General features: G+C 42.8%; 2 protein-coding genes and 1 pseudogene across 5 annotated transcripts in view; 2 read left to right on the top strand and 1 right to left on the bottom strand.

Annotated features, from left to right (window-relative positions):
- The first annotated feature begins 7,120 nt into the window (after positions 1-7,120).
- Positions 7,121-8,322, top strand: LOC112859374 (tumor suppressor candidate 2 pseudogene; annotated as a pseudogene).
- A 730-nt stretch (positions 8,323-9,052) lies between these two features.
- Positions 9,053-27,069, bottom strand: MCM4 (minichromosome maintenance complex component 4). 3 transcript variants are annotated; one of them, XM_086694934.1, is made up of 17 exons: positions 27,015-27,069; positions 26,171-26,254; positions 25,618-25,782; positions 25,119-25,282; positions 24,923-25,024; positions 24,638-24,733; positions 24,466-24,561; positions 23,205-23,343; positions 20,720-20,940; positions 18,205-18,325; positions 15,697-15,956; positions 14,888-15,253; positions 14,311-14,438; positions 12,880-13,087; positions 11,638-11,866; positions 11,003-11,136; positions 9,053-9,734 (listed from the first exon to the last, which is right to left on the bottom strand). In XM_086694934.1, exons 1-17 carry the CDS (start codon positions 27,046-27,048, stop codon positions 9,642-9,644), a joined length of 2,640 nt encoding a protein of 879 aa, XP_086551060.1. In that variant the 5' UTR covers positions 27,049-27,069; the 3' UTR covers positions 9,053-9,641. The 3 variants fall into 3 exon arrangements, with proteins under 3 accessions (XP_086551060.1, XP_086551061.1, XP_025778499.1); XM_086694935.1 differs by lacking the exon at positions 27,015-27,069 and adding an exon at positions 26,417-26,481; XM_025922714.2 differs by lacking the exon at positions 27,015-27,069 and adding an exon at positions 26,387-26,454.
- Positions 27,070-27,165: 96 nt separating this feature from the next.
- The window catches only part of PRKDC (protein kinase, DNA-activated, catalytic subunit), a 209,019-nt gene continuing 208,826 nt past the window's right edge, over positions 27,166-27,358 (top strand). For both annotated transcript variants that reach the window (XM_086694932.1, XM_086694933.1), the window contains exon 1: positions 27,166-27,351. In XM_086694932.1, coding sequence (XP_086551058.1) covers positions 27,198-27,351 — 154 coding nt within the window. In that variant the 5' untranslated portion in view covers positions 27,166-27,197. The remainder of the gene's footprint in view (positions 27,352-27,358) is intronic.

Below are 27,358 nucleotides of genomic sequence, written 5' to 3' on the forward strand. Positions count from 1 at the left end.
GCATGAACGGGGGAGGGGCAGAGAGAGAGGGAGACACAGAATCGGAAACAGGCTCCAGGCTCTGCGCCATCAGCCCAGAGCCCGACGCGGGGCTCGAACTCACGGACCGCGAGATCGTGACCTGGCTGAAGTCGGACGCTCAACCGACTGCGCCACCCAGGCGCCCCAAAGCTTTTTTTTTTTTTTTTTTTTTAAAAAGACTTGAAAGTCAAATTTACTCTTGGATCCATTAACTGAAGAACGGATGTTGCGTTAACAGGCATGAAAACACACAATGTCATGGTACCTCTCCGTCAGAGCTCTTGGGTGATCAGGTGCATTGTCACTGAGCCATCATATTTTGAAAGGAATCTTAGTTTCTGAGCAGTAGGTCTCAACAAATACCACAAGCACTAGAATCATCACTTTGGGCATTACATTTTCAACATAGGAATTTGAGGAGGAGATAAATATTCTAAACACAGCCATTGAAGAGTTGGATGAGGACCTCAACCATCCCAGGGAATTCGGATTTTATTAACAAGGTTGTGAGAACTGTTGAAGGACTGTAAGTGAGCTAGTCACATACACAAAAAGATGTTTCTGCAGGCCAGGGATGACGCCTTTTCCTCAGAGGTAGGAGGAGTGTGCAGCTGACCAGGAAGCCATGTACGTCTGCCTAGATGCCTCACCTCTCTCAGACTGCTCAAGCTGCGATTTCTGCCTTCCAGAGTAGTCTGACAATTCAGAGGCACAGGGCACTGCCTCAAAGTGGCGTTAGAGTTGGACACAGTGGGGGAAAAAATTCTGTTTTGCCGTTTCTTGACATACGTTTTATTTTAAGTTTATCTGAGAGCTTTCATGTCTTCATATGCAGGAGACACAAGATGTAAAAATGAAATATTATTTTAATCAACCATGCTTATCAACACCATGAATTAGTCTTTTCCTGGTGGATAAAGTTCTATTGTTTTTTTCATAACAGCTACTAATTAAGCAATAGAATAATTTAACATGACAGTAAATTTTTCATCCTAAGAGAATCATTAATATGTAAAATCAGTTTGAAAAGTACCTAGAACTCCACGTTCATAGCCTATTTCATTAAAATGTCTGTTCTTTGTCCATAAGAACTAGAGTTTGTATATGATTATCTACAATCTGGAAATCAGATATTGAGAATTAGTAAGCAAGTTGTTTAACATACTTGAAAATTGGCTCACCCAGCATTTTTTCCTCTGAAGCCTTACTAACTTATAAACTCATACAAAGTAAAATTTCACATTTGATAGTGGTTTGATGTATAACCCTTTAGAAATATTTTGCATTTTGACAGCAAACTTCAATGTTAAACTCTAGGCACGAATGATTTCATAATGTTAGGATCTGTGACAAAGCCACGGAGAGAATTATTTGGGTCATAAGGCAAAATTGTTATAAATGTTTGTAGATGTTTATTGAATAAGCAAACAAGTATATACTACATCTGGTTCTAAAGCTTTTTTTTTTCTATGTTTGTCCATAATTTTTATTTCTTTACCTACCTTTATTTTATCCTTTTTTTTTTTAATTTCCAAGAGTCTCATGAGAAACAGACATTAAATTTTAATCTTCAGTCAAATATTGCTTTGCTGTAATAGTACCAAAAGCTGTGAGGAGGAGTGTTTGCTAATTAGTTATTTAATTCTCTAGAGCTTTTAGCCCTTTCCAAAGTTCTATGATTCAGCAGGGAAGAGACTTTAAAATACAGCTTTGCTGAGCTTAAGTTGACCATGTGGTCTCTCAAATGTTCGGAATGTCTCTGATAACAAAGAAGTAAACTAACTATAATGTTCAGGAAATCTTTTGCTGTAACCCTGTTTTTAATAATCACATCAGATAGCTTATAGACATTGTCATGACAGATGGTATATGCAATTTTCAAACTGATTTAAAAATTTTTAATTAACTATGATATTACAGTATACTCTTCCAACTAAGGACTGTTTTCGTTTTTTAAGATGGTGCATTCAAGTTTCTTAGCGCTGAAAGACATCAGAAGGCATACTTTCCTTTTGAAATCCCATTAAAAGAGCAGGGAGTCCGTGCTAGGAGAAGTAACAGGGCATCTGAGGGCATCTGAGACTTGAATTTTATCAGCAGCAAATGTCTTCTAATTAGAAATTTCAATCTAAAGGCTGATGCTATTTTATTGATGCAAAGGAAGGGGGCCCATCTAGTCTAACTGCTCTCAGGTGGTAACATAGCGTTGAACATATAAAAATTCCTTTGGAAACTTCCTTTATCTCAACTCCCCCAAGATATATGCAGGCAATCATACCCCAAGCTTATGGTCCCCGATAGACATCTAAAGGGTCTCATGACTGAGGTTTTACTAAACAATAATAAATGGCATGTTTCTAACAGCACCTAGCCTCTCAAGGTCCTGGAAACCTTGCTTCCAAAATTCCTCAGAGACTTATTCTATCCCTAATCCTCTCTAAACCTGAGTATATATAATCAGTTACGCATCACAAGCCCAGTGCAGCTCTTTTCGCCCACAGGTCCTGTCCCTGTACTTTAATAAAATTACCTTTTTGCACCAAAGATGTTTTCAAGAATTCTTTCTTGTCCATCGGCTCCAGACCACCCCACCATCACCCCAAAAGCCCATCACTCTGCACTGTCAGCGCAGAGACTGATGTGCGGCTAGAACTCACAAACCTCGAGATCGTGACCTGAGCCAAAACCAAGAGTCGGATGCTCGACTGACTGAGCCACCCAGGTGCCACTTAACTTTTTCTCAAAGAGCAAATTATGTGAGCCTCTAATTAATATGTGGAAATAAATGAAGGCCACCCGAATGAGAAAAGCTAGGGCTATTTATTCATAGCTTGGTATGTTGCAAGGGAGTCAGCTGCTGTCACTTTCAATACTTTCTTTTGTCAGAGACTCAAAGCCAGGTAAAGGAGTGGGCAAGTTTTATAGTGGAAAAAAGTGAAGGTTCCTATGCCCTGATTATTGGTGATAGGACACTGTAACAGGGCTGTGATGGGTTAAAGGAATGTGTTTGACTTTCTCCTGTAGATCCTCTGTAGGGACGGATACTAGGGAAGCTGGCCATTTTGGACTGTTAGGGAAGCTTAGCCACCTAGATTGTCACTAGAGATAGAAATCTGACATTCTGCAGGTCTTACAGCACTCGGGCTTCCTGGGCTGTTTATTGTAGATGAAGGACTGGTTTCCTGCACAGGTTCTTGCAGGTTATGGGTCAAAGTTGTACTTTTATATATAGTCTAGCTGTTGTCCCTCTGTATATTCAGTCTCTCAAATAATATTAAAATAAAGGTATATTCTGTTGCACAGAAGTACATGTTTAAAACATTTTGTTCTGAAAATGCAGTCATCACTATCCGAAGAATTAGGTCAACATACAGAGTTCAAAGGATAAACACCCATGATTTTTCTTTTCTTTCCTTTTTAATTTTTTTTTTAAAGTTTATTTATTTTGAGAAAGGGAGAGAGAGAGAGCATGAGCAGGGGAGGGGCAGAGAGAGGGAGAGAGAATCCTAAGCAGGTGCTACACGGTAAGTGCAGAGGGTGGTCGAACTCCAGAGCCGTGAGATCAGGACCTGAGCCGAAACCAAGAGTGAGATGCCCAACCAACTGAGCCGCCCAGGCACCCCCCCTTTCCTTTTTAAAAATTCCGCATGTGAGATCATACAATATTTGTCTTTCTCTGCTTCACTTAACTTTATGCCCTCAAGTCCATCCATGTGGCTGCAGATGGCAGAATTTCCTTATTTTTACAGCTGAGTAACATTCCATTGTATGCGTACCAGACATCTTCTTTATCCATGCACATGTCGATAGATGCTAGGTTGTTTCGATGTCTTGGCTGTTGTAGGTCACGCTATGAGCAGGGGACCCAGGAGATTTCATAAATTGCTGAATGAGCCATAGGCTCCCAGAAGCAGAGAGGGGTCAGATCCAGTAGTGTATTAACTATGAATGATTAGGAGTTTCTGTTTTAATTAGAATCAGAAACCTTGGAAAGGTTTTAAGAAATGAGATGCCAATTTGTATGGCACAGTAATGTGATTTGTTTTAAAAAGATCAATTCCAGTATTAAAGGGTAAATGGGATCATGTGTGCAGCTTACTCACAACATTTGATAGGAAACAGCACTTAGATACCCCAGATTATCTCCCCACAGGATACTTAGAATTACTAGGGGAAAAAAAAATAGTAATTTACAATGAAGAAACCTGGCGGACACCACTTTATTCAAGTGATCAAGGCTAACCATCAGTAAAGGATCAGGCTTACGACCCTCCTGATATGATGCACTGAGGTCACAACGTTCCTTCTGTGGTTCCTGTCAGAAATGGATACCCAGAATCTAATCACAAAGACATCAGACAAACACAAATTGAGGGGCATTTTAAAAAGAACTGGTTTGTACTCTTTAAAAATGTCAAGGTTTTGAAAAGAGAAATAACCGAGAAATACTCCAGACTGAAGGAGATGAGACATTGAAAGGAAATACAACTTATGAACCTGTAACAGAAATAGGTATTTTTTACTTTTACTCCGAAAAACATGATTGTGACCACTGATGAAATTTAAACATTTGTAGATTAGGTAATAGTGTTCATGTTTATTATTTATTTATTTTTAAAGTTTATTTACTTTGAGAGACAGAAAGCGAGCAAGCAGGAGAGACAGAGAGAGAGAGAGAGAGAGGAGAGAAGATCCCAAGCAGGCTCTGTGCTGCCAGCTCAGAGCCTAACGCAGGGTTCGAACTCCTGTGAGGTCAGGACCTGAGCCGAGATGGAGAGTCAGACGCTTAACTGAGCCACCCAGGTGCCTCTACAGTATTCATTTTTAAAATTATGTTATGAAATTGTTCTGAGGTTACATGAGGCAATGTCATTGTTTTTAGGCTATATGTGGTTTTTAGGAGGTTTTTAGAGGTAAAGAGGCATCCTCTCTGTAACTTACTCTCAAATGATTAAAAAAACATTTATAGAGAATGATAAAAGCAGACTTGATAATATGTTAACATTAAAGGAATTTGAGTGAAGAATATATAGGAATTATTTTTACTATTCTTACAACTTTTGTGTAAATCTGAAATATATTTCAAGAAGTTTTAAAAATTGGATTGAGGCATTTTAAGAAATTATCTTAGATTTAGTAAGTAACAGCACTCTCTTAAAGGACATATGTCCTGACCTGTGTGCTAAGAGTCATTAAGTTCTGATTTCTTCATTCTTATTAAATTTTGACTCCTTTGGATGGAATTGGTTATATTTATGATGTATAATGGAAGGAGAATGGCATGTGTATATTTGCATAAATCAAATAAAGCCACTCTAACCAGCAAGTTTGGATATCTTCCAGGGTCAAAATCAGAGAGAATTCAAGTGGAATATATTGTACTGTCATGTTTTTAAAAACAAAACAAAACAAAACATACACATTCATAGGAATTAAGCTGAAACTGTATTGTCCTAGTTAGAAAAACCCACATTGTCCTTATTTTGTTCACAGTAACAGTACTGAGCATTTATGGCGCTAGTGTCCTATGCACTGCACGTTGGCAGTAAGCCATGGGCCAGGATTTGAGCCTGGCAGCCTGTGCTCTCTTAAACCATCTGATATAAAAAGAAGACGCTCTTCAGTCCAAGGCAGCGTTTCTCGACCTTTCCTTCCCCATACTCGTGAGGGGTATGATGTGCTGCAGCTGAGTCATGAGGCACACCTCCCAGGAGCACCTGTCAGAATTCAGGGGGGCAGAGCTCTAAGTTAGCACATCCTCTTATTCTTCCACTCTACATCCTAAGAGTTCACAGATTTCGAGAATGTCCTCTGGTAAGCATTGCACAGAGGTTGTCGCCATTCCTGCTTTCAGAGACCTACAGACCATTGGAAAGTCATAGATGCAAATAAGAAATTCACTGAAATAAACTTAAATTAACTATGATGGAACCAGCCAGCAACAGGATATCCACATTTTCGTTCAGCTAAAATTCCCTTAAAATCAAACTATGTATATATTTCATTTACATTGTATATAATTTCCATCTTGGTATTGAATGACAAGGTTTAGAAAAAAAATCACTAATGTATAAACTCCAGGGAGAAAAACGTTAAGTCAACAACTATTTGAGTATACATTATTTCCCAAGCAATTTCAGGTACTACAAATACACATTATTCAATTTCAAATATGGCTTCCAGTATTCTAGTCATTGCTGTAGACTAAGAATTTGGAGAAAGAACCTGCCTTCATTTCCTGTACCAATTCTAACTCTACAGAAATGAATAAAGGAATCAGCTCTGGAACTTTATGAACCTTGATTTCTAGCTATGTAGTAGCAGCAATGTAATGTTTTTAATTAGTTTACAGTTGTGCAAGGGACTCATTTCTTTGTGACTTTATTCTGTATGCAATTTAGGGAAAAAGTCAAGAGCTCTTTCTCAGCGGCCATGGGACAGTTTGCTACTGCTTTCAGGTAACTGCCTCACAAGACTCTACATAATGTAGTTTCCATAATGATGATGTATGCTATTTACAGCATGTCAGTGGCAAGCTCAAATACAGCCTAAGAACCAGTTATCTCTGAGTAACTCAAGGGATGTGAATAAAACACTTCTAGTCTGAATAACACGTGGTGACAAGAACACAGTTTAACAGATTCAAGCTTCTCAGGAAAGCATTTAAGACGTACGTATCACGTGACGGGCAAGGGGGAAACTTCTCCGCCTGGTTTGAGAAGAGTAAGCAGCATGTCCAAAAGCCCTGAACCGTTCCAAACCTGAGCAATAATAGCCAGAGTGTGGCATAGTTACATAAAGTGAAATTTGGAAAGTCTGAAGCCTTGACTGTAATTCCAGCTTCATCTCTTGCTTTGTGTCTTCAGGCAAGAGATAAGGCTTCTTGCTTCCTTCATCTATAAAAGATTGAGCCTACGGAGTGGATGAGGATTACATACAAAAGGGTGTCCTACACAGGTGAATTCCTTGAGGAAACCTCACTAGTAAGGTCACTTGGCGGGCGGTTGACCTGGGTCCTGTGTTGACGCCCCAACCTAACCACTGCCTCCTTCAACATTGGAGGTGTTTTGCAAACCTGGCAAGAACAGCACAAATAAGAATGCCGACTCACAAAAAAAAGTTTGATGAAAATGGCCTCCAGGCGGAAGGCGGCGCGCGAAAGCACCTGGAGCCGAGGCCGCGGCCGGCCGTGGGAGGGAAGCGGTGGCGGGGCAGGCCGCGGCCATGGGAGGGAAGCGGCCGCGGGGTTCGCCATGCGACGGCCCTGACCTGGCTGGGCACCGGCGGCTCCAAAGCCCGGGGGCCTGAGGCCCTTCGCCTCGGCGGCGGGGGGTGGAGGCGGAGCCCCGGGGTCGGCAGTCGCTGAGCAAGCTTTGGTGCGGCCGCGAGGCCGCGTCCGGTCCCCCTTCGCATTTAGGCGCCACGGCTCCAAGTTCTGTGATGAGGAAGGGGAACGGCTCACGAGGAGACAATCGTCACCAGGACCGGGCAGAAGCGGGCCAAGCCGAGGCGGGTACATAAGAACCTGCTTCCTCAGGGCCTCGTGAAGCTGGATCCTCCCCGCGTCCACGTGGATTTTCCTGGGATCCTCTATGAGGTGTGAGCCTGGGGAGTGGCAGGGGTAAGCACTCCCTACCCCAGGAAGAAACCCCCAGGCTCGAGGAGTGGCTTCCAGTAAGGAACGTAAGCTGGGGCCCCGACCCCGAATAAACCGCATTGGCCGGGAACCTTCAGTTGTGAGCCGGGCGGTCCTGCAACGTTGGTTGGGTGTTGGTTTGTAAGTGGACAAGAGGTGTCTGGTGTCTGGCGGGGGCTAATGGCAGAGTTACCAGCCCACCTTGCCCAGCAATCCCCACAAGGAGCACGGCAGGGCATAGGCCGGTCAGTGACATATGCCGGGTCAGTGACGCCTCCTTCCTGCACCCTTGCCTGGTCTGCTTTCTTCCAAGCTGGCCCAGGGCCCAGCCCCGCTAGGGGCTACTGCACTTTACGAGCAAGATCTGCCTTCCTCCAGCCCCTGGGCTGTGGGAATTGTATTCAGGTGGGCACTTCTTGCCCTCATTTCCCTTACCGCCGTGTTTGCTACCTTGACGACTCCTGTGTTGGACAGAGGTTGGGGGCAGGGCAAGCCTGATTCTTCCTGCCTACCTGCTCATCTGTTCCCACTCCCAGATGGATGGGCAGTTGGCCAGCTGTTTGTAGAAGATGGGACTGGTGTAGAATTCTCCCTCCACCCAGGGTTGGGCTGATTCCTCCCCACTGCAACGAAGTCTTTCCCCCAGAGCCCCGTCCCCCCTCCCCCCAGGGCTGGTGCCAAAAGCTGTAAGGAGCCCACCACCCCTTCCCGTAAGTATACCCATCCCTTCAAGATCGGTCAAGGGAAGGTACTGGAGCCCCTGGGTAGGGACAGAAGGGAGAGATCAACCATAAAAGAATACTTAAAAGGTGAAAGTTTGTAAATAGTCTAGTCCATGACGTTGGGGCAGAGTCTGATTTCTACTTCTAAATGATTTTTTTTAATCCCTAACTGTGCAAGCTCTGTGCTTTTAAGAGTGTGGGAAATGGCTTGAGAAGGGTGGCCCCCACTCTAAGAAGCCTGTTGTGTTGTTTAGTTTCAATAAGATTATTTGTAGACCCTGCAAAAAAAAAAAAAAAAAAAAAAAAAGCCTCCAAATATCATTCCAAGGTTAACATTTTAATGCTATTTAGCCATTCATTTGGACCTATCATTTTCTTTGCATTCTGTATTAATGAATGTTGATCCTACATTATAAAAAGAAGGCCTACTCATACAACAATTTAGGTTTTTCATGGATTATTTATTATAATCCTATTTCCATATAAGACTTCAGCTTATGGTGGTTTTGTAAGAATGCCTGTGAGGATTGAAATAAATTTTAAATACAACAGAACTTATATCATAGGGATTTCTTTTATGACTTCTAAAGCACTATCATGAATTTCCATGAATAGAGTGTTTACTAAAGCTTTTTTTCCTGATGAAAAATTATACCAGGTAACCCAGTATTACTTACTCAATCATTTATTTAGGAAAAAGTTTACAGATTAGGATAAAGTAGAAATTAACCTAGAACCTAACCATTTCCAACCATCTTATTTTTTTTTATCATATGGGAGCCATGAGAACAAGCCTCTGGAAGGAATGACACTTGAGAGTTTTAACAGGGAGAAAGGCTCTGGTCCTTCATTACCTTACACTGAATGATATGCCCTGGCTAAGTTTTATCTCATATTGCAAAAACCTCAAGCATATTCCCTGATTCCCTTAGGAAATCCAGCACTGACATCCTGTGATATATATAAATACAGATTAAAAATCCTGGTGCTATAATAATGGCACTTACAATACCTTTTACTGTACGTTTGTCAATTGGCACAGAAATTTTACTTATAATGTTAAACAAGCGAAAACACACACTTCACTATGAAAACTGAATCCAGGTTAGAAAATTTTTATGGAGCCAAAAAGATGACTTTAAGGAATCTATTTCCACTGACGGCAGCAGTGGCAGCTGACTGGCCCCTATGCTGTACACATATGCAAGCAAGTGCAACGACCAAGTGCAGACAAGCCACAAACAGCGCTGTCCCGGAGAGCTTCAGAGCAAGCGGACGGTTTTGCCAGTTACTGTCAAGAAGTCGTCATCAGCCAAGGCACGCAGGGCTTCTTCAAACATATCTTTGGTAATCGCCTTTGGGGAAGAGATGAAAACAATTATTTTACATGTCACGTACTCCTTACCTGTAGAGATACAATGATTTCAATTTTTTTTTAATGTCTTTTATTTATTTATTCATTTATTTATTTATTTTTAATGTTTATTTATTTTTGAGGGAGACAAAGACAGAATGCGAGTGGGTTAGGAGCAGAGAGAGAGGGAGACACAGAATCCGAAGCAGGCTCCAGGCTCTGAGCTGTCAGCACAGAGCCTGACGTGGGGCTCGAACTCACAAGCCATGAGATCATGACCTGAGCCGAAGTCGGACGCTCAACCGACTGAGCCACCCAGGTGCCCCTTAAATGTTTATTTTTGAGAGAGAGGGAGAGATTGAGTGGGGAGGGGCAGAGAGGGAGACACAGAATCCAAAGCGGGCTCCAGGCTCTAAACGGTCAGCATAGAGCTTGACGTGGGGCTTGAACTCTTGAGCCCTGAGATCATGACCTGAATCAAAGTCGGACGCTTATCTGATTGAGCCACCAGGAACCCCTACGATGATTTCAATGTTGAAGAACTACTAGTCTCTTTCCTTTCTGATGGCTGTATACATTCCTTAGGTTCTTTTTTCTTTTTTTTTAATTTTTAAAAAAATTTTACTTTTTGATAGACAGCGAGCAGGGAAGGGGCAGAGAGAGAGGGAGAGAATCCCAAGCAGGCTCCACAAACCATGAGATCATGACCTGAGCCAAAACCAAGAGTCCGATGCTTAACCAACTGAGCCACCCAGGTGCCCCTACATTCCTTAGGTTCTAACTCAGGACGGGCAACTATTTCCCGTAGAGGGCCAGATGGCAATACACAGGCTTGACATCTGCCCATATGATGTAGAAATTACTCAACTCTGCCCCTGTGGTGCCAATGTAGCCGAAGATACACAAGTGAAGAAGCATGATGAAAGCAGGCAAAGGGCTGGACTTGGACCCTGGAGTTCTTTTCACTGGACAACTCAACTCTACTTACATCAGGGAACCTGAGCATTTCATCATTAAATTAAGATGCAAGACTGTTAACACTATGTACAATAGCAAAACACTGCAAACATCCTAAATGTCCGACAACTGGTTAAGTAAACGATGGAATAGGCATAAATTTTATGATTATTTCTTGATGGGTTTATGGATGATTTTACTTTTTAAAATATCATATCTACATTTAAGAAAAAAAATTTAAAAAAAACCCTAAAAGCAGTATTAAAGAAAAAAAAAAGAAAAACTCTATTAAGCAAAAAATTAAACACTTACTATGTCAGATTGTCCACGGATATCTTCAAAAAGTTGCTGATATTTTAGAGCTGGTGTTTTGCCCTTAGATAAAATAAGTCTTTTCAATGCTTCAGCTAATTCTTCTTTCCGTTTACGAGAGGTGGCACTCATTCCTGATTTAAAAGAAATTAATGAAAATATTTCTGCTACAGGGAAGTGAAATATTTCAAATTTCCATAAGTATTTTAGTAGTATTGCCACAAAAAGGTTAGGGGACAGTTGGGTGAATGCCAAAATATATTCAACATTGTGAGTTCTGAATTCTCTGTTGTTTCCAATTTTCTATAAGTGAGTAGCCGTTAGTTTCCACTAAAACACTGTCCATATAATCTGAAAGGCAAGCAGTGCTCATTAAGAAATGAATTACTTCTTTAAAATGGGCTAACACAGGTGCCTACAGAACAGAATCCCTGTGAAATTAGATACAACACTGTGTGCATGCACATGTGCTAGTGCATTTTTTTCTCGGAAGTTAGTGTATATTTTTCTCACAATTTCTAATATATTCTCAAAGAGGCCCTGATCTGAAAAAGGTTAAGAACCCCTGCTGCTTCAAGCGATTTGTTAGCTCAAATGTGAAATACTAATTACGTGTACGCTCAGTGCACACAGACCTGTAGTTAGAATGGAGATGTCCACAATGCCCGTCCGGGGGTCGGTGGCAGACTGCTTTAGAGCTTCCCGATGGAGGCGCTTTGCTTCTTCAACATCAATTGCTTCAACTTTGTTTGAAAATCGTACTTTAGCATGGGCTTCTGCTAACCGAATTAATGATTCCAGCTGTCGAGGGTATGCGGAAACCATTCCTCGGCTGCTGCCAATCTTTCTCATGTCTACATAAGCCTAGTGTAGACAGGAAAAAAAACCCCAAAACTCCTTTTAACAATAACCTTACTTTCGTGGTTGAACTTTGAACAGTTAATATTCTGTTAAATAAACTACCAGCTGCCAGGTGCAGCACCGAGGGGAATTAAAATCAGATCTAGCCATGGCCCTTGAAGCTAGCTCAGCAAGAAGGTGGTATCTGATGTAGCTGTGAAGAATGGGAGCGGGCAGTGGGGTGCCTAAGGGTTGGCACTCAGGGGACACAGTGTACTGGGGGTAAAGCACAGGCCACAATTACAGCAGAGGACTAATCAGGGTGCCTGTCTGAAAAAGATGCTCAAGGCACCGTCTCTGATTTACGCCCCTGCTGAGGGTTCATTTAATGAGCAAGGCGGGCAGACTACTGGGATAATGTTACAAAGGTGAGTTGTATTAAACTCACATTTTTATGACATAATTTTATTTCTTTTTGAGCAACCCTCAAGTATATGATACAAATGGAAAATTATGCATCACTTATAACTTTCATTGAAGCATTTTTCGGGGGTTTAGGATATACAGCCCATCAAAGCACGAGGAACCTTCCTAATATCATAAATAACTTATCTATCATTATGCATTGTATACATGTGAAAGGACACTGAAAAGTGAACATCAGATACTTGCAATTCATTTTATGTTTTAGAAACAAGCAAATGGAAGCTCAGAGAAATTAGATGACTTCTCCAGAGTTACAAAGTTAGTAAGCAGTATCTCTTGTACTTCAAATCAGGTATTCTGATCTTAAATTCACTGTGCTTACAAATATTTAATTACGGAAAGGTTTTACAACATATACAAATGAATCCTTTCCCCCCTTTTACCTTCAGAAAAGTTAATTTTGCAACACAGGAGGAAAAATGAGTTATAGAAAATAGTATGTCATTAACTAAATTACTGTTCTAAAGGAGATGACCAGCCAATTCCATTGATGCAACCGGCTACCAGCTCGACAGACACATTTTCAGGGTTTTAACAGGGACCTGTGTTACCTCGATGAGAGCCTGGCTGGCTTCCTGGCTCAGCCGAGGCACGACCGCGCCGTGGGCGTAAGCGATGTAGTCCTTCAGCACTGCCATGTCCATGAACTCCTCTTCCACTTGTTCCTCACTCTGGTAGTACAGAGACACAAGATGGTGAGCCAGACGCCTGTCGTATGCTTCGTCCTGAGGGTCCAGCATGAGGAAGATCAAATCAAACCTGAGAAAATATTGTGAAAAAAACCTGTTTTCCTGCTCGGGACACCGACGTACCCACAAATTTAAATTTGCTCCCGAGCCACGTAGACACGCAAAGCGTGTGCGCATGTAGTCAGGGTTGCCAAGGGACAATTAAGGGTCTGCTGTCCCGTGGTCCGGTGAGCCTTCAGTTCAACCCCTTCTCCCTGTTCTGGCCCCAGCAGGTGCCTGTTCTTCTGGCCCTTAGCTCTGCCCAGGAAAAGGCTTGTCACCAAACAGCCGAGTCAAAGAAGTACAATTCCTCCAAGGGAAATGTTATGGTAATTTGGAAGACTGGAAGATTTAAAGGAAAATGCAAAACAAACAAACAGAACAAAACAACTTTGGTTAGAAAAAAAAAGTCTAGGGGCACCTGGGTGGCTCAGTCGGTTAAGTGTCCAACTCCTGATTTTGGCTGAGGTCATAATCTCACAATTTGTGGGTTCAAGCCCCACATCGGGCTCTGCACTGATAGTACAGGGCTTGCTTGAGATTTTCTCTCCTCTTGTACCCTTCCCCCAAATAAATAAATAAACTTAAAAAAAAAAAGTTGAGTAATTAAAATCTCAAAATCCATTTATGAAATACATCAATACTTGTAGTAAGGGGGTTGAGAAAAAGCATGGACCACAGAACTCCACTTTCACAAATTTAATTTTTCAGAACCTTATCTGTCACGTGAAGCCATTCCCTGTACTTAATATTATATAGTGGCTTTAAGACTGAGATGAGCAGTGACTGATGGACAGGTATCTTGAGTGACGTCAAGGTGAAATGTCCCAATAGTTTCAATGTTAAGATGCCACTCGCAGCTGAGTAGAGAAGCACAGTCCTTGCCACGAAAACACTGACCAACCATATTAGAAAACTTTGCATTAGAATGAAGAATTTGATACTAGTAGCTGCTGAATGCTATTATTATTATTATTACCATTACTATTATTATTGTTATTTATTTAGAGAGAGAGTATACACAAAGGTGGGGAGAGGGGCAGAGGGACAGGAAAGAGAATCCTAAGCAGGCTCCATGCTCAGTGCAGAGCCCAATGCGGGGCTCGATCCCATGACCCTGGGATCATGACCTGAACTGAAATCAAGAGTTGGACGCTTCACCGACTGAGCCACCCAGGCGCCCCTATTATTTTATCTCACCCTGAAAATTCTACAAATGAGCAAAGTAAGAACATCTCTTTTATGTTCTCATACCTTGATAATAATGTGTGAGGCAGCTGGATATTTTCAATGGTAGTTTTTTTTGGATTCCATTGAGACTCAATAGGATTTGCTGCTGCCAGGATAGACGTGCGTGCATTGAGCTGGCAAATGATCCCAGCCTGTCAGAGAAAACAGTGCAGTTAGAAGCTTCACCCTAACGCTGGCAGGAACAGTGTGAGCGATTTTCCGCTGGCACGCCCTCTGCCATGTACCCACTGTCACCAACAGCCATGCAACAGCACCTTGTAAGGGTGATGTCAGCAGATCCACCTGGGACAATCCCATCCTCAGATTCATGCCAAGAACAGAGTTTTAGATAAATGCAAGCCGTAACTGCATTTTTGTCACAAACTAAACCCCTTGCAGGACATTTTGGACAAACTCAAGTTCTACAAATTCCACACATTAGTGAGCCAGTACAGCAAACAAAAGATGATCTTGCGGAAAATACTTTTTCAAAAGCATTTAGCTGACACCTAGCAGGAAAAGTACTGGAAAGTATTCACGAGTTTCCCAAAGTTCTAGATTTCTAAGTGTACCCACGTTAAGCATGCAGAACGGGCCTCACCTTTGCAATGGAAAGAGTCTGCTGTTCCATGACTTCGTGTAGTACTGATCTCGTACTTTCATTCATCTTGTCAAACTCATCAATACAGCAGATACCATTGTCACTCAGAACAAGGGCACCAGTCTGCAAGACAAGCTGCCTCGTCTCAGGGTCTTTCATCACGTATGCGGTGAGGCCAACTGCACTGGAGCCTTTCCCAGACGTGTACTGGCCCCTGGGGACCAGATTGTACACATACTGCAGCAGCTGAGACTTGCTGGTACCAGGGTCACCACACAGCAGGATGTTGATCTCAGCACGAAATTTGCCTCTGCCTGTGTGACTAAAATCCTTTCTTGTTCCACCAAAGAGCTGAAGCAAGATTCCCTAAACAAACATGTTAAACATTCACTTACTACATAGTAACTGAGATCCAGTATAAGCGTTAGTGGGATTTTCTTACTCTGTGAATACAAAAATCACAATTAAGAAATTAAAGGAAGGTGGAAACGACACAACAGTGCTTTAAATGATCACTAACCAATTTGTATAGAAGCACATGCCACTGTGCCAGAATAGTGGCCATGCAAATCCCTATTCTGACCCCATCTGGTTATGTTGAGAAACATCCAAGTTCAACATAGACATGAGGAAAGGGACAATGATGCTGTGATTCTTGTCGACCAATAACTAAATCAGACTGCGAGCACCTGCTCTGTGGAACAGGCAACAACTCTTATCCTTTATGGGCTGGGGGGCAGGGGGGATGTTTATACCTTTTGATCTCAAAGAACTACAAATCCTGATCAAAGTTAAAAATCCATTGTTACCTTCTTTATATCTTCGTGTTCATAAATGCTTGGAGCCAAGGCTGAAGCAAGTCTCTCATAAATGTCTGGTTTTCTGGAAAGTTCCTTAAGCAACTCCACACGCTTCTCTGAAAACAGTTTCTGCTCTGCTTCTTCATCAAGGCCATGTAGACGTTTTGCATCAGTTTTCCGATAGTGAATGACATCAATGTGGGTTTTGTAGACAGACTTCACATTACTCACACGTGAGTTGACTCGAATAGGAACAGCTCGATAGATGCCTGAGGACACAACCAAGACACCTGCTTTTATCTTCTCCTCAATGGCTCATAAACCAGCATGGACAACAGCGAGCACCGCAGAGATCTGACGGCTGGCAGGGGAAGTGAGCCTCCACGCACACTGCCTTCGCGGCCCTCCTAGAATCAAGGGCTCAGGCCTTTGCTACAAAGCTCCCCACTGAAGGGGGCAAGGCAAGTTGGGAAGAACACAGGTTTTTGAAAAAAGCAGACCCAAAAATGTGTTCATCTGTGACTGTTAGCTCTATGACCTTGAGCACCTATCTGAGTATAACCACTGCATACAATCATCCTGAGATTAAATGAAATTATTTTGCTTTTAACACAATGCTGGCTGATGGCTGTGTTCTGTAAATAGTATTCTGAAATAGTTATTTTCATTTCTCTTAAGCTTAGTGTACTGAATCTGCTTAATAATTATTTGACAAAGTACTATTATTTAGAACAAAGTCCTAAAATCCTGTACCAAAAATTTGGAAAGAAAGGAAATCCTAAAAGCTCTTTTACAAATTACTCAACAATTACTTAGACATGACAGCCTACAGAGTCAAAGGTGAAGATATGATATAGGAAAAATAAAAGTGTTTCTAGGTGAATGGCCATGCCCCAGTGTGCTTCTTAAATATAATTTAAGAACATTAGAGGTAAATGAACAATCAGCACTTCAAACATACCAACTCATTTGTTCTTTAAGAAGTGTTTCCCGGGGTGCCTGGGTGGCTCAGTTGGTTAAGCATCCAACTACAGCTCAGGTCATGATCTCATGGTTTGTGAGTTTGAGTCCTGTGTCAGGCTCTGTGCTGACAGCTCAGAGCCTGGAACCTGTTTCGGATTCTGTGACTCCCTCTCTCTGCCCCTCCCTCACTTGTGCTCTGTCTCTATCAAAAATAGATAAACGTATTAAAAAAAAAAAAAAAAAAAAAAAAAAAAAAAAGAAGTTTCCCAACCTGATAGGTCTGTTTATGTTTCTTGACTTTCAAGCTAGAAGGCTTGGACTCCGGGACAATCCACTTTCCTGCTGCTTGAGGAGCAAGCATCTGTGCCCTCTACCAACAGCCTTCACGACAAGCCTCCATAGATTGCTGGTCCTTCTGTTTATTAGCAGGTCACGTAATTCTTTTTCAAGACGTAAAAACCAATTTGAATGCAGTATTCTGAGACTACACACCCTTCTTCAGGCAAGCCAGATTAGGGATGGATGATGATTTAAAGTGGTCTAGTTATCTCTACTGGTGCTTGCAGGGATTCACTGCCTTAGAACAGAACAATACTTACTTTACATTCATACGGTGCTTTCCACAGCACCCCCCCCCCCAATACATTCACCTGTATCATCACATTAATTCCACTTGGAGGTTGAGGAAATTAAAATAGCAGACTAAATACTTTACCAAAGATTTCAAAGCAGTAGGGGCAGAACTAGTCATCCACATTGTTATCAGGTTGCCAGGGACAATGCTGGGCTTCATACCGGGAGACACGAGATGAGAAGTCCTAACTCACTGAACACAACCCAGAGGCTGCCCTGGGAGCCATGGCCACTCCCTGGACTTAGTCCCCTCACTGCCCTCAATGAAGAACTGTGCTTGCTGTCCAAACACACCCCCTTTGAGAAACCAGGTGCTCATGCTGCTCGGAAGCAGAGAAAAACTGGCATGTGTGCGTGGCGCAGTGACATAGCACTCTCGTGGCCAGAAGAGGGGAGGAGCCCTGTGCCACAAATTAGAACCTCAGCTACAGTGATCTGCAAGTCTCAGTGTCCACTCCCTCCAAAAATATCACGTGACTCGTGCGTGGAAGCAAAGTGCTCTGACCCATTCTTCTCTATGACAGGTGAGTGTTAACCCTTGGCTGTGCATTTGGGAAATAAGTAGCAAATTACTTAAAATTCCAGAGTTGGTGAGTGCTGTTTCCTGGAGCTGCTCGTATGATTTCAATCTTAGCAACACCAGCCTTGTCTGAGCCGTTTTCTCAAGATACCAACACTATCAAGTCAAAATACACTCACAGCTCTGGAACACAGAGATGTCAAAAGCAAGCAACTGCAAGGACAATGACTGGAAAGGTTCTATCCTGCTAGGTAGAAAGGTGATTAAAGCAGGACTCATTTCCTCAAGACTCGAATGACTCCTGCAGGCAGGACCAAGCCAGAGGACTAAAAAGTGTCAAAAAAACAAAAACAAAAAAAAACAAGACAGACTTCTCTCATTAATACAATTTACGTTCTTACCTGTAACGTTCACTCGGTCTCCAGGCTGAACCTTGTCAACAAGATCATTGTGAGCAAAAAGGATGACAGTGTGAGGCGTCTGCCCTGCAGGCATATCTTCAGGAGACTCTTGAAGTTTGATCTGAAAGAGCAGTAGAAACCGAAATCTCAACAAATGACAAGCATAATTTGCACAAAACTGCCAGAGATAACTACTTTTGATGTTTACCGTGTTTTTTTTTGTTTTTTTTTTTTAATTTTTTTTTTTTTTCAACGTTTATTTATTTTTGGGACAGAGAGAGACAGAGCATGAACGGGGGAGGGGCAGAGAGAGAGGGAGACACAGAATCGGAAACAGGCTCCAGGCTCTGAGCCATCAGCCCAGAGCCCGACGCGGGGCTCGAACTCACGGACCACGAGATCGTGACCTGGCTGAAGTCGGAGGCTTAACCGACTGCGCCACCCAGGCGCCCCTACCGTGTTTGTTTTTAAAACACCATTCTTTGCTTTTATCTCCAGATAGCTAACATTTTCTTAAAAGCTTTTCATGTGACACGATCACATTTTTGGAAGGATATTGTTTATTTACACATTACCCTAGTTGGGGGAAGTGTCTGGTGACTTGTCACCATTTTTTTTTTTTTTTTTGCCATTTCAAGGTTGTAGTCGATATTTCTTGGTTTAAATGTCTGCCTATATTTCTAGTTACGTTTTGAGAAATGACTTCTAATAGATTTCCTAGGTGGAGAAGTACACTTTTCAGATTCATGGTTAAGCACTTCTGTGCATCTCTGCTAGTCACAAATACTTGCCTATTTACTCATCTAAGAGGTATTGGCTGAGTACCTGCCATGTGCTGGACCCTGGTTCTAGGTACTGGAGACTGCAGTGAATGAAGTTCCCTCCCTCAGAGTGGAGGACAGACAATACACAAACATACAAGTGAGTACGTAACATCTGACAGTGACAAATCCAACAGACAGAAGAAAATACAGAGTAAGGAGCACAGGTGGTGGGGGTGAAGAGACGCTTTTTGTAAAGCAAGGCTAGGGAAGGCCTTTCTCAGATCAAGCAACCTCTAGGCAGAGGTGTAAGGATGTTAGAGAGGAAGCCACGTGTTCTGAATGGTAAGAACATTCACTGCAAAGGTCCTGAGGCAAACTTATGCTTGGCTGAGGAAGGAAATGGTTGTATAAGGAAATGGTTGTATAAGGAAATGGTTGAGACGCTGTCACTGAGGTCTGTGGGTACACAAAGTGTGTTGTGGTGATGTGGGGCCACATAGTTTAGAGGCTACTCTAAGACATTAAAGGTTTTATTTCAAGTCAGTTTGGGAATCTTTAAAGCATTCTAAAAATACTAAAGCACCTAGGGAGCAGGGTTGCCAAATTTTTATCTCCAACTCAGCACCACGCTGGCATTGAGTTGAGGTATATTTGCTTATATTAGATAAAAATTTACCAATATTCACCAACATTAAACATTTCTATCTTAATTTTCAATTCTTTGGTTAGTAAAAAGTTGAACACTTTTTCACATTTGCTAGTATTTTTCTCACTGACTCCCCATACAGGAAATTACCTTTTGTAGTATTTTGAACACATTCTCTACTTAAATTTTTAAAACTTGTTTAAATATTGTTTTTTTTTTTCTTTTTTAACCATGTTCTTTCTTTTTTTTTAAATCTTTTTTTTTTTTAAACGTTTATTTATTTTTGAGACAGAGAGAGACAGAGCATGAACGGGGGAGGAGCAGAGAGAGAGGGAGACACAGAATCGGAAGCAGGCTCCAGGCTCTGAGCCATCAGCCCAGAGCCTGATGCGGGGCTCGAACTCACAGACCGCGAGATCGTGACCTGGCTGAAGTCGGACGCTTAACCGACTGCGCCACCCAGGCGCCCCAAAAGTTGTTTAAATATTGTAACAACAACAACAAAAAAACAGTCCTTGACCCTGTGTGTGCCTTTATACCATCATAATCGTAGCAAATAAATTATTTTGCCTTTTCCTACTTATTTGTAAGTCATCTTAATAACTTCACCTTAAAATGTCTAGGATTAAAGAGGCAAAAGGCCAAACTTCCTTTATAATAAAATCTGTGAGAAAAACTTTAGAAAACCTGTCAATTCATTCTGTACCACTGGCACAGCCGAAAAATGACAAAATCAAACCAAATAATGTTTACCAATCTTTTAAAAAAGATTTTTTAAGTAACCTGTATACCCAACGTGGGGCTCAAACTTACAACACTGAGATCAAGAGTCACATGCTCTACTGACCGAGCCAGCCACAAGCTCGGTTTTTACTGATCTTGGAACACTGCCATCCCAAAGCTGAAGGCTTAAGTTTCAAGTACCCAGCCCAAAACCCTGTAACAAAATCTAGTGTCAAAGAAGGAATGAAATAGCTGGATTCCATTTAGGAAGCCAGGTTTTAGAGCCTTACTAACGGACGTGTTAAATTTGGCTTTTTGAGGATCCAGAGATGTAGAACAAACATGCCAAAGGGGCCTCCCAGGGCCCCAAGAAAGCACACACCATCTGCTTGTCGGAGAACACAGAGCGATTATGGATCAGTGCCATGCTGTGGGTGGTGTGGCAACGCTCACAGACGGAGGGCTCAGCGATGCGACCACGGTCAATCTCCACCCGGGTTGTGTGGGCGCACACTTGGCACTGGAAGAAAGCTTCTTGCATCTCTGGAATCAGCTGGGATGTCCTGATTACCATGCCACTGATGGCGATGAGCTGGTCGATGTCTGCAAGGGGTTGGGGAGAGAGATCAGCTTGTCCATCAGCCACTGTCCACAGCCCAGCCAGACGTGGTCTTCCCTGAGCTATACGCCTGCCAGGGCAGGTCTGGGCATGCTGTGAAGCCCAGGAGAATGCTACTGGGAGATGCAGAGGTAGCTGGGGATGGCTGGGGTCGCAGACAGGTGCTGTGGCCAGGGCACAAATGTTTCACTGGGTACCCTCAGGTCTGGCTTGGGATGCCCTTCCTGTGTTGTCTTCCTTCTTCTCTGCTCTGATGGACCTCTGGCCCTATGTCCCAGGGCCCCGTCTCCAACAGGCCTCTACCACGTCCCTGCTCGTCTGCCTCTTGTTCTGCTCCACCTTCCGATTTTGGATTAGAAGGTTTACACTTTTGCCTCCTTTGTGCCACGGCCCCCCACCTCACTCACTGTATCTGTAGAAGTCCTGCTGTGTCATTTTATGTGAAAAGCATGGGCCCTGGAGCCAGATGATCAGGACTGAGAACCTGTGTGACCTTGAGGATATCCTTAGCCACTCTGTGCCTATCTACACATGGCAGTGAGGATGGCACCTACCTTATGAAGTTGTTGAAGATTAACAGCCTGCATACATCAAGCTTAATAAGAACAGTACGTTGCAGTAATAAGCACTATAAAACTTAGGCAATCTTTACTGCCATTTATACAAGAAAGCTCTTATACAGAATATTTTTCACTCTTGTTCCTAGTTCCTCTACAATTTGGGCCTTCCCTGGCAAAACTTTTACCCAACTAATTCCCACTGGTGGTTCCAAATGAGTAACACTGTTATCTGTAGTCAATAGAACTCAGCCCATAGTCAGCCACTGGTGGCCGTGTAGATTCTTTTAGCCTTCCAGTACTTACTAATGATTCATGAGGTCTTTCGCACTTGGCCCAGTCCTCCCTTCCACCTACTTACAAATCTTCCTTTCTTTTTTTACCTTAGGTTTTTTACCTACCAATCCTTTTACCTTAACAAGTAACCTCTGTAACTAGTTACACAGATAAACGTAGAAGTTAGAACACTTTTGAAATTAGTTGAGTATCTGGCAATTCCTCTTCCTCCAAAACTGTGATAATCTTCTATCTTACCCCGAATTCTTCATGTACCAGCGCTCTGCCTCTGGAAACTTAACTGTAGCACTCTTACTCAAACAGCCTCCTACTTCCTTCTGCGTCACCACTGAATGGCCGATCATAGCAGTGAGGTCAGGAACCAATTTCATGATACACATATACGTATATATATTCCTTTAATCAATAGTGAACTCCAACACTTGCTTGCTTATTGGCCGTTGTATTTTCTTTTACCGATATTTGTGTCTTTTGCATGTTCGCCTACAGGGGTATTTACTCATTCTCCATACTTTATACACCTCAATTTTTACACATGGCAAATACTATATTTGTCCTGTATTTTCACTCCTATGGCCACTGTCCAGCTTAGGACCCTGCTGTTCCACACTGGAGCTACTGTTAACATCTCCTAACTGAATTTCAACATACCTTGCACACCAGACCGACCCACCATAAACTTCTCAAGAGTGCAAAAGCCTTCTTGCTTTCTCCTGAAAAAGTATCAATGGCTCCCTATTGACTTTGGAGTAAAAATCTGTATTAAATTGGAATTCCAAGTTCTTCAGGACCCAGGCTTTCCAGCCCTCACACAAACATTAACTCCCTGCTTCAGCCAGCATTTGCTATTCATGCTCAGCTCTGGTTCACTTCTGCCTACATCCCCCTTTGTGCTGTATCGTGATTCCTTCATGCTTGCTTTCCAAATCCTTACTATAACCCAAATTTCTCTCTCAACATGAACTCTTTCCACCTGGGCCTAGAACTCCTGCCCTCCCTCAGCTGAGACATCTCCTGCACTGATCTCCTGTTCTACATTTTTCTTTTATTACTTTCGGAACTAGAGTTCTTTCCTAAGCTCCAAGGCAGGGATCATATTTTGCATTTGTTTTCTACAGTGATTTTGAAAAAAGTGCTTATTTAGTAACTGTGAAATTTATATTTGGGCAAGTTCTTCTTAAGATAGACAGTTGTCAAGAGTTATAACATTTTTTATGTAATTTCAGTTAAGTTAAAAAAAGGTACAGTGGGTTCAAAGGTGTATAAGGTAAATGAATTTGCCACATAGTCAATTTATAATCCATTATCATCACTATCACATACACCAACTCTTTTAAAGTTCCTTGATAGTGAAATAAGATTTTGTTTATGTATTTTCTTATTAAAAACATTACCTTCTGGATTCAGGTTTCTCATATTTTTTGTCTTCAGTGCGTTGAATGGTCTTACTTGAATCTGATGTTCTAAGATTGAGTCAGGGTAACGGTCAAAGAAGATCTCATTGACAGCCATGTCAAAGGTTGGGATAACTTCCTATAATACATAGAAAAAAATACATAGAAACAAAGGTATGTTTATATTTCCATCTTAGAATTAAATACAAAAAATAGACCATTTCATATTGGCAATATAAAAACAAACACACAGCATAATCCAAAAATATCACCTGTATATAATCACAACATGCATTTTACAAAACCTTGGGTACATTGAGACTGAGCTATCTCACCTTTGCATATTCTCATTTGGGTTAAGTGTGACCACGCATATGAAATCTTCACAATGTACTGCCTCGTCTTAGGCTTTTAATTAGTAACAAAAGGATTTTAAACTTTTGTGTCTTATTATTTTCCCCATAACGATACCAGAATAAATAAATCATAATTACCGCAAATTTGTTAACATTTGTTTTCCATTTTACAGGTGAAAAATCAGCCTCTGAGAGGCTAGAGAACTTGACCAAAGTCACACAGCTATTATGTAGCAAGATCAAGATATAAAACCAAGTCAGCTTGCCCCAAAACTACAATCATAATCAATATAGCTCAGGGGCCCCTGGGCAGCTCAGCTGGTTAAGCGTTCAACTTTGGCTCAGGTCATGATCTCGCGGTTTATGAGTTGAGCCCTGCATCAGGCTCTGTGCTGATGGCTCAGAGCCTGCTTTGGATTCTGTGTCTCCCCCCCTTTCCGCCCCTCATGCTCGTGCTCTTTCAATAATAAATAAACGTTAAAAAGAAAAAATCAACATAGCTGACACTTCAATAAAATCTGACCTAAAGCTTCAAAAAAAGTTAACATAATCTGTTACAGATGGCACAAATATGTAATGCATTTATTTATAAAATATTTTCACTTAAGATCATTTATTTCATCCAACCCAAGGAGCTATCAATTTTAAGATTCACCATTATTTTATATACTGTTAAATATTGCCAATTAAACTATGACATGCCACTAACAATAATACATATCCCTATTTTGGAAAGGTAAAAGTATGAGAAAAATGTTCATCTTAAAGGAGAAGAAACATGATTTTCTTAAGTTTTTGTGCTCTGGAAGCCCATTTTGGAGACCCATGAAATTCAGCTATTAAAAAATCCTCTAGATATTCTGGATGTTTACTGTAGTTCATCAAGGTCAAAATCAAATTCTTACCTGTGGGTAGCAGATGAGCTGTCTGTATAGATTTTTGTCAAATGATTTTATGTGTTCACAGTTTACATTTAAAAATGGCTCCCCAATGACATTAATCTAGAAAAGAAGACAAGTTATGTTCTGCTAACTGTTTTAAAATACATAATTTGAATTTATAAGACTATTTGATTACCTCTCCAAGTCGCTGCATGTACAGAGGTTCCGTAATATCTATGCCAATATTTTCTTCTTCTTTAGCCAGAGGGTCAATAAAACGCTGAAGGAACCTCTTGATGTAGAGAGAAAAACATGAAATCTGATGCATTTAGGAATAAGCAACTACTCAAAATGCAAAAAATTATGAGCCCATCACTATTTGGAGGCATATGTATTCTTATACAGCCAAGTGTTATGGCTACTTATAGTTCATAAACTCTTTCTCCCAGCACTTTCAGAGCCATATTAAAGTACAGCTTACCTGAAAATTTTCTTTGCATGTTGCTACATTTACATCTGTTCCCCAAATCACAAGCTTTTGGCCTAGAGACTGCTCACTCGCCACTATATCTTCTGTTGCTGGCTATACACAAAAACACCATAGAACAATGTTAATGGGGAATTACCCATCCCATGTCCCCCAAAACCTCTATCAGAAAACCGTACTGTGTACTCACCACATCGGACTGCAAATCCACCTGCAGGCCTTTCCGAGCAGACCCCAGGTCAGGCCTCTGCCTCACAGGCGTGCCTCTAATAGCACTCCTTGGGGTTCCCTCTACCCGAGAGCTGGGAGTGCCATATGTCAGTGGTGAACTAACGTCAAAGTCAAGGGGTATTGCTACAAAAACAAAGTTTGACAATCTACAATAAAATTCTGGTAGCCTATCAAATAAAAAACTAGAGCATGTTATTGGTTGATCTAAGTCATCTAAACACAATAGCAAATAACGTTCCTTGCGACCTGAAGTGATGAAGATCCCAGGACTATTAAACCTTCTAGTAAAAAAGCACCAAAACTTTCTTTGTCTGCTCATGAAGCCCTAACACCTACTATCTTGTACTCTTGCTGAACATACAGTTACATTAACCACCCGTTAACAAACCAGCACATCTGACCAGCAGAAGCATCATCATATATTAACCACAGTATAACTTAGAACGCCAGAAACACACTTGAAGAATGTATCTGAGCAGGGCTGGAAAATAACGTGTCCTGAGCGGCAGGGCTCTGCAGGTCAGCTCCAGGCGAGGTCGGCATAGGCTGCAGCTCTCCTGTAGAGGTAGAATCTTCGCCTCTACGTCTCTGATACGGTGATGACCTGGCATCCTCACTTCGAGCTTGTGACATACAAAACAGAAAAGATGGCCATTAATTCTCACGTTTGGTCTTCCTCGAGTTCCATCAAATCTTTTGGGAACAAGCAACAAACCAAACAAAAAGGAGACAAATGGGCATGGACATATTTACAAATAAAAAACAGCTTGGCAAGGGTGGAAATGAAGGCCCAGCGCTGCCTGCCCCACAAACAAAGTGCCTGCACACTAGAACTGGCAGAACACCGGGCAAAGGGCTCGCAGTCCGCCCATCTTACTCCATGCCAAGACTTAAAGACACCGCTCCGAAACTGAAACCCGCGGGGCCCTGCGCACAGACCAGGGCGGCGGGAAAAGGCCAAAAGAGAGGCCAGGGTAATGCGGCGAGCCCGACCCACGGGAAGGGACTTACGCGTCTGCGCGGGAGTGATTCGCCCGCGCCGGCTGCCGCGGCGGCTCGGGGTGGACGCCGGGGACGACATGGTGCTCGGGGTACCTGCGCAACGAAAAGGGAGGTTCACGCCGCGTCCGCCTCCGGTTTTCCCCTTCCCCACCGCACAGACAACCGCGCTGGACACCGCGCCGCACCGCCCCCGCCCTCTAGCTGCTGCTGGGGAAGCGCGGCCACCTTCGAGGCGCGCAGGGGTCCCAGACGCACCTGGAGGCTAGTGTCCCGAAACCACGGGGGCTGGGCCTAGATTTCGCGCCAGCGGCACTGTCGTCCACGCCCTCGGCGGTGCGCCACCAATCACAGAGGCGCCCATGTATGGCCCCGCCTCCGGGAGACGCCACTGCGCACCTACAGGGGAGATTGAGCAGCCTCCCTCGGCGCCTCACGGCAACAGACTCAAGCCTCGCTCGGTGCCGCCCCCTCCGTTTAGGTGGTCTGACCCCCTAGAGACGGCGTTTTCGCGGGAAAACTGGGGTGTCCGGCCAGACCAGGTTTACGGAGGGGTTTTTCTACACTGTAGTGTTGGCTAAGAATGTTTTTCTGTGTCCGTTAGGCACTTCATTTTTAAAGACATTACACATGCATTTTTCACTCTTTATCAAGGGACAACTTTGTCGATCTTGACCCAAGCCTCTAGCTTGTTTTTTCTTTTTCCTGCCTTTGATTGACCCCAAGTCACCAACATTCCGCCCCATTTATTTCGAGGCCAAATTGTTGAATTCCTGTTTCTCCCTAGGCTTCGATGTAAGCGTCCTAAGTGTATTGTGTGTAACACATTCGTTGGCTTTCTAATATCTTAATTCACATCTAAGCGGCTCTTCTTCCAAAAAAGTCTCCATTCAAGGTCTCCCCCAAGAGCCCAGTCACTGCGAGCCCCGCCTCTGCCCCGGAAACCCCAGCCCCGAACCCGTGAGCCCCGCCTCCGAGCCCCGTGGCATCTCGGGATCCCGGCAGAGGTTGCGCACGCGCAGTGCCGGGTTTGGGCATCATGGCTGACTCCGGGTTAGGCGTGCAGGGCTCCCTACTGCAGCTGCAGAAGTCCTTGTCTGCCGGGGACCGCTGCAGCGCCGCGATGGCCAGTTACCAGCTGATCCGGGGCCTGGGGCAGGAGTGCGTGCTGAGCTCCGGCCCCTCAGTGCTGGGTGGGTA

Source organism: Puma concolor, chromosome F2, assembly GCF_028749965.1.
Source record: "Puma concolor isolate L17-30 chromosome F2, mPumCon1.1.hap2, whole genome shotgun sequence".
Taxonomy (NCBI): domain Eukaryota; kingdom Metazoa; phylum Chordata; class Mammalia; order Carnivora; family Felidae; genus Puma; species Puma concolor.

Excerpts from the sequence above, each read along its gene's own strand:
- MCM4 (XM_086694934.1), bottom strand. The coding sequence starts at position 27,048 with ATGGAGACTTTTTTGGAAGAAGAGCCGCTTAGAT. Across the intron at positions 25,783-26,170 it reads AATCACTCCCGCGCAGACGC|CTCGAAGTGAGGATGCCAGG; the intron begins GTAAGTCCCTTC and ends GTATGTCACAAG. Across the intron at positions 9,735-11,002 it reads TCCGTGGACAATCTGACATA|GCGATTACCAAAGATATGTT; the intron begins GTAAGTGTTTAA and ends TCTTCCCCAAAG.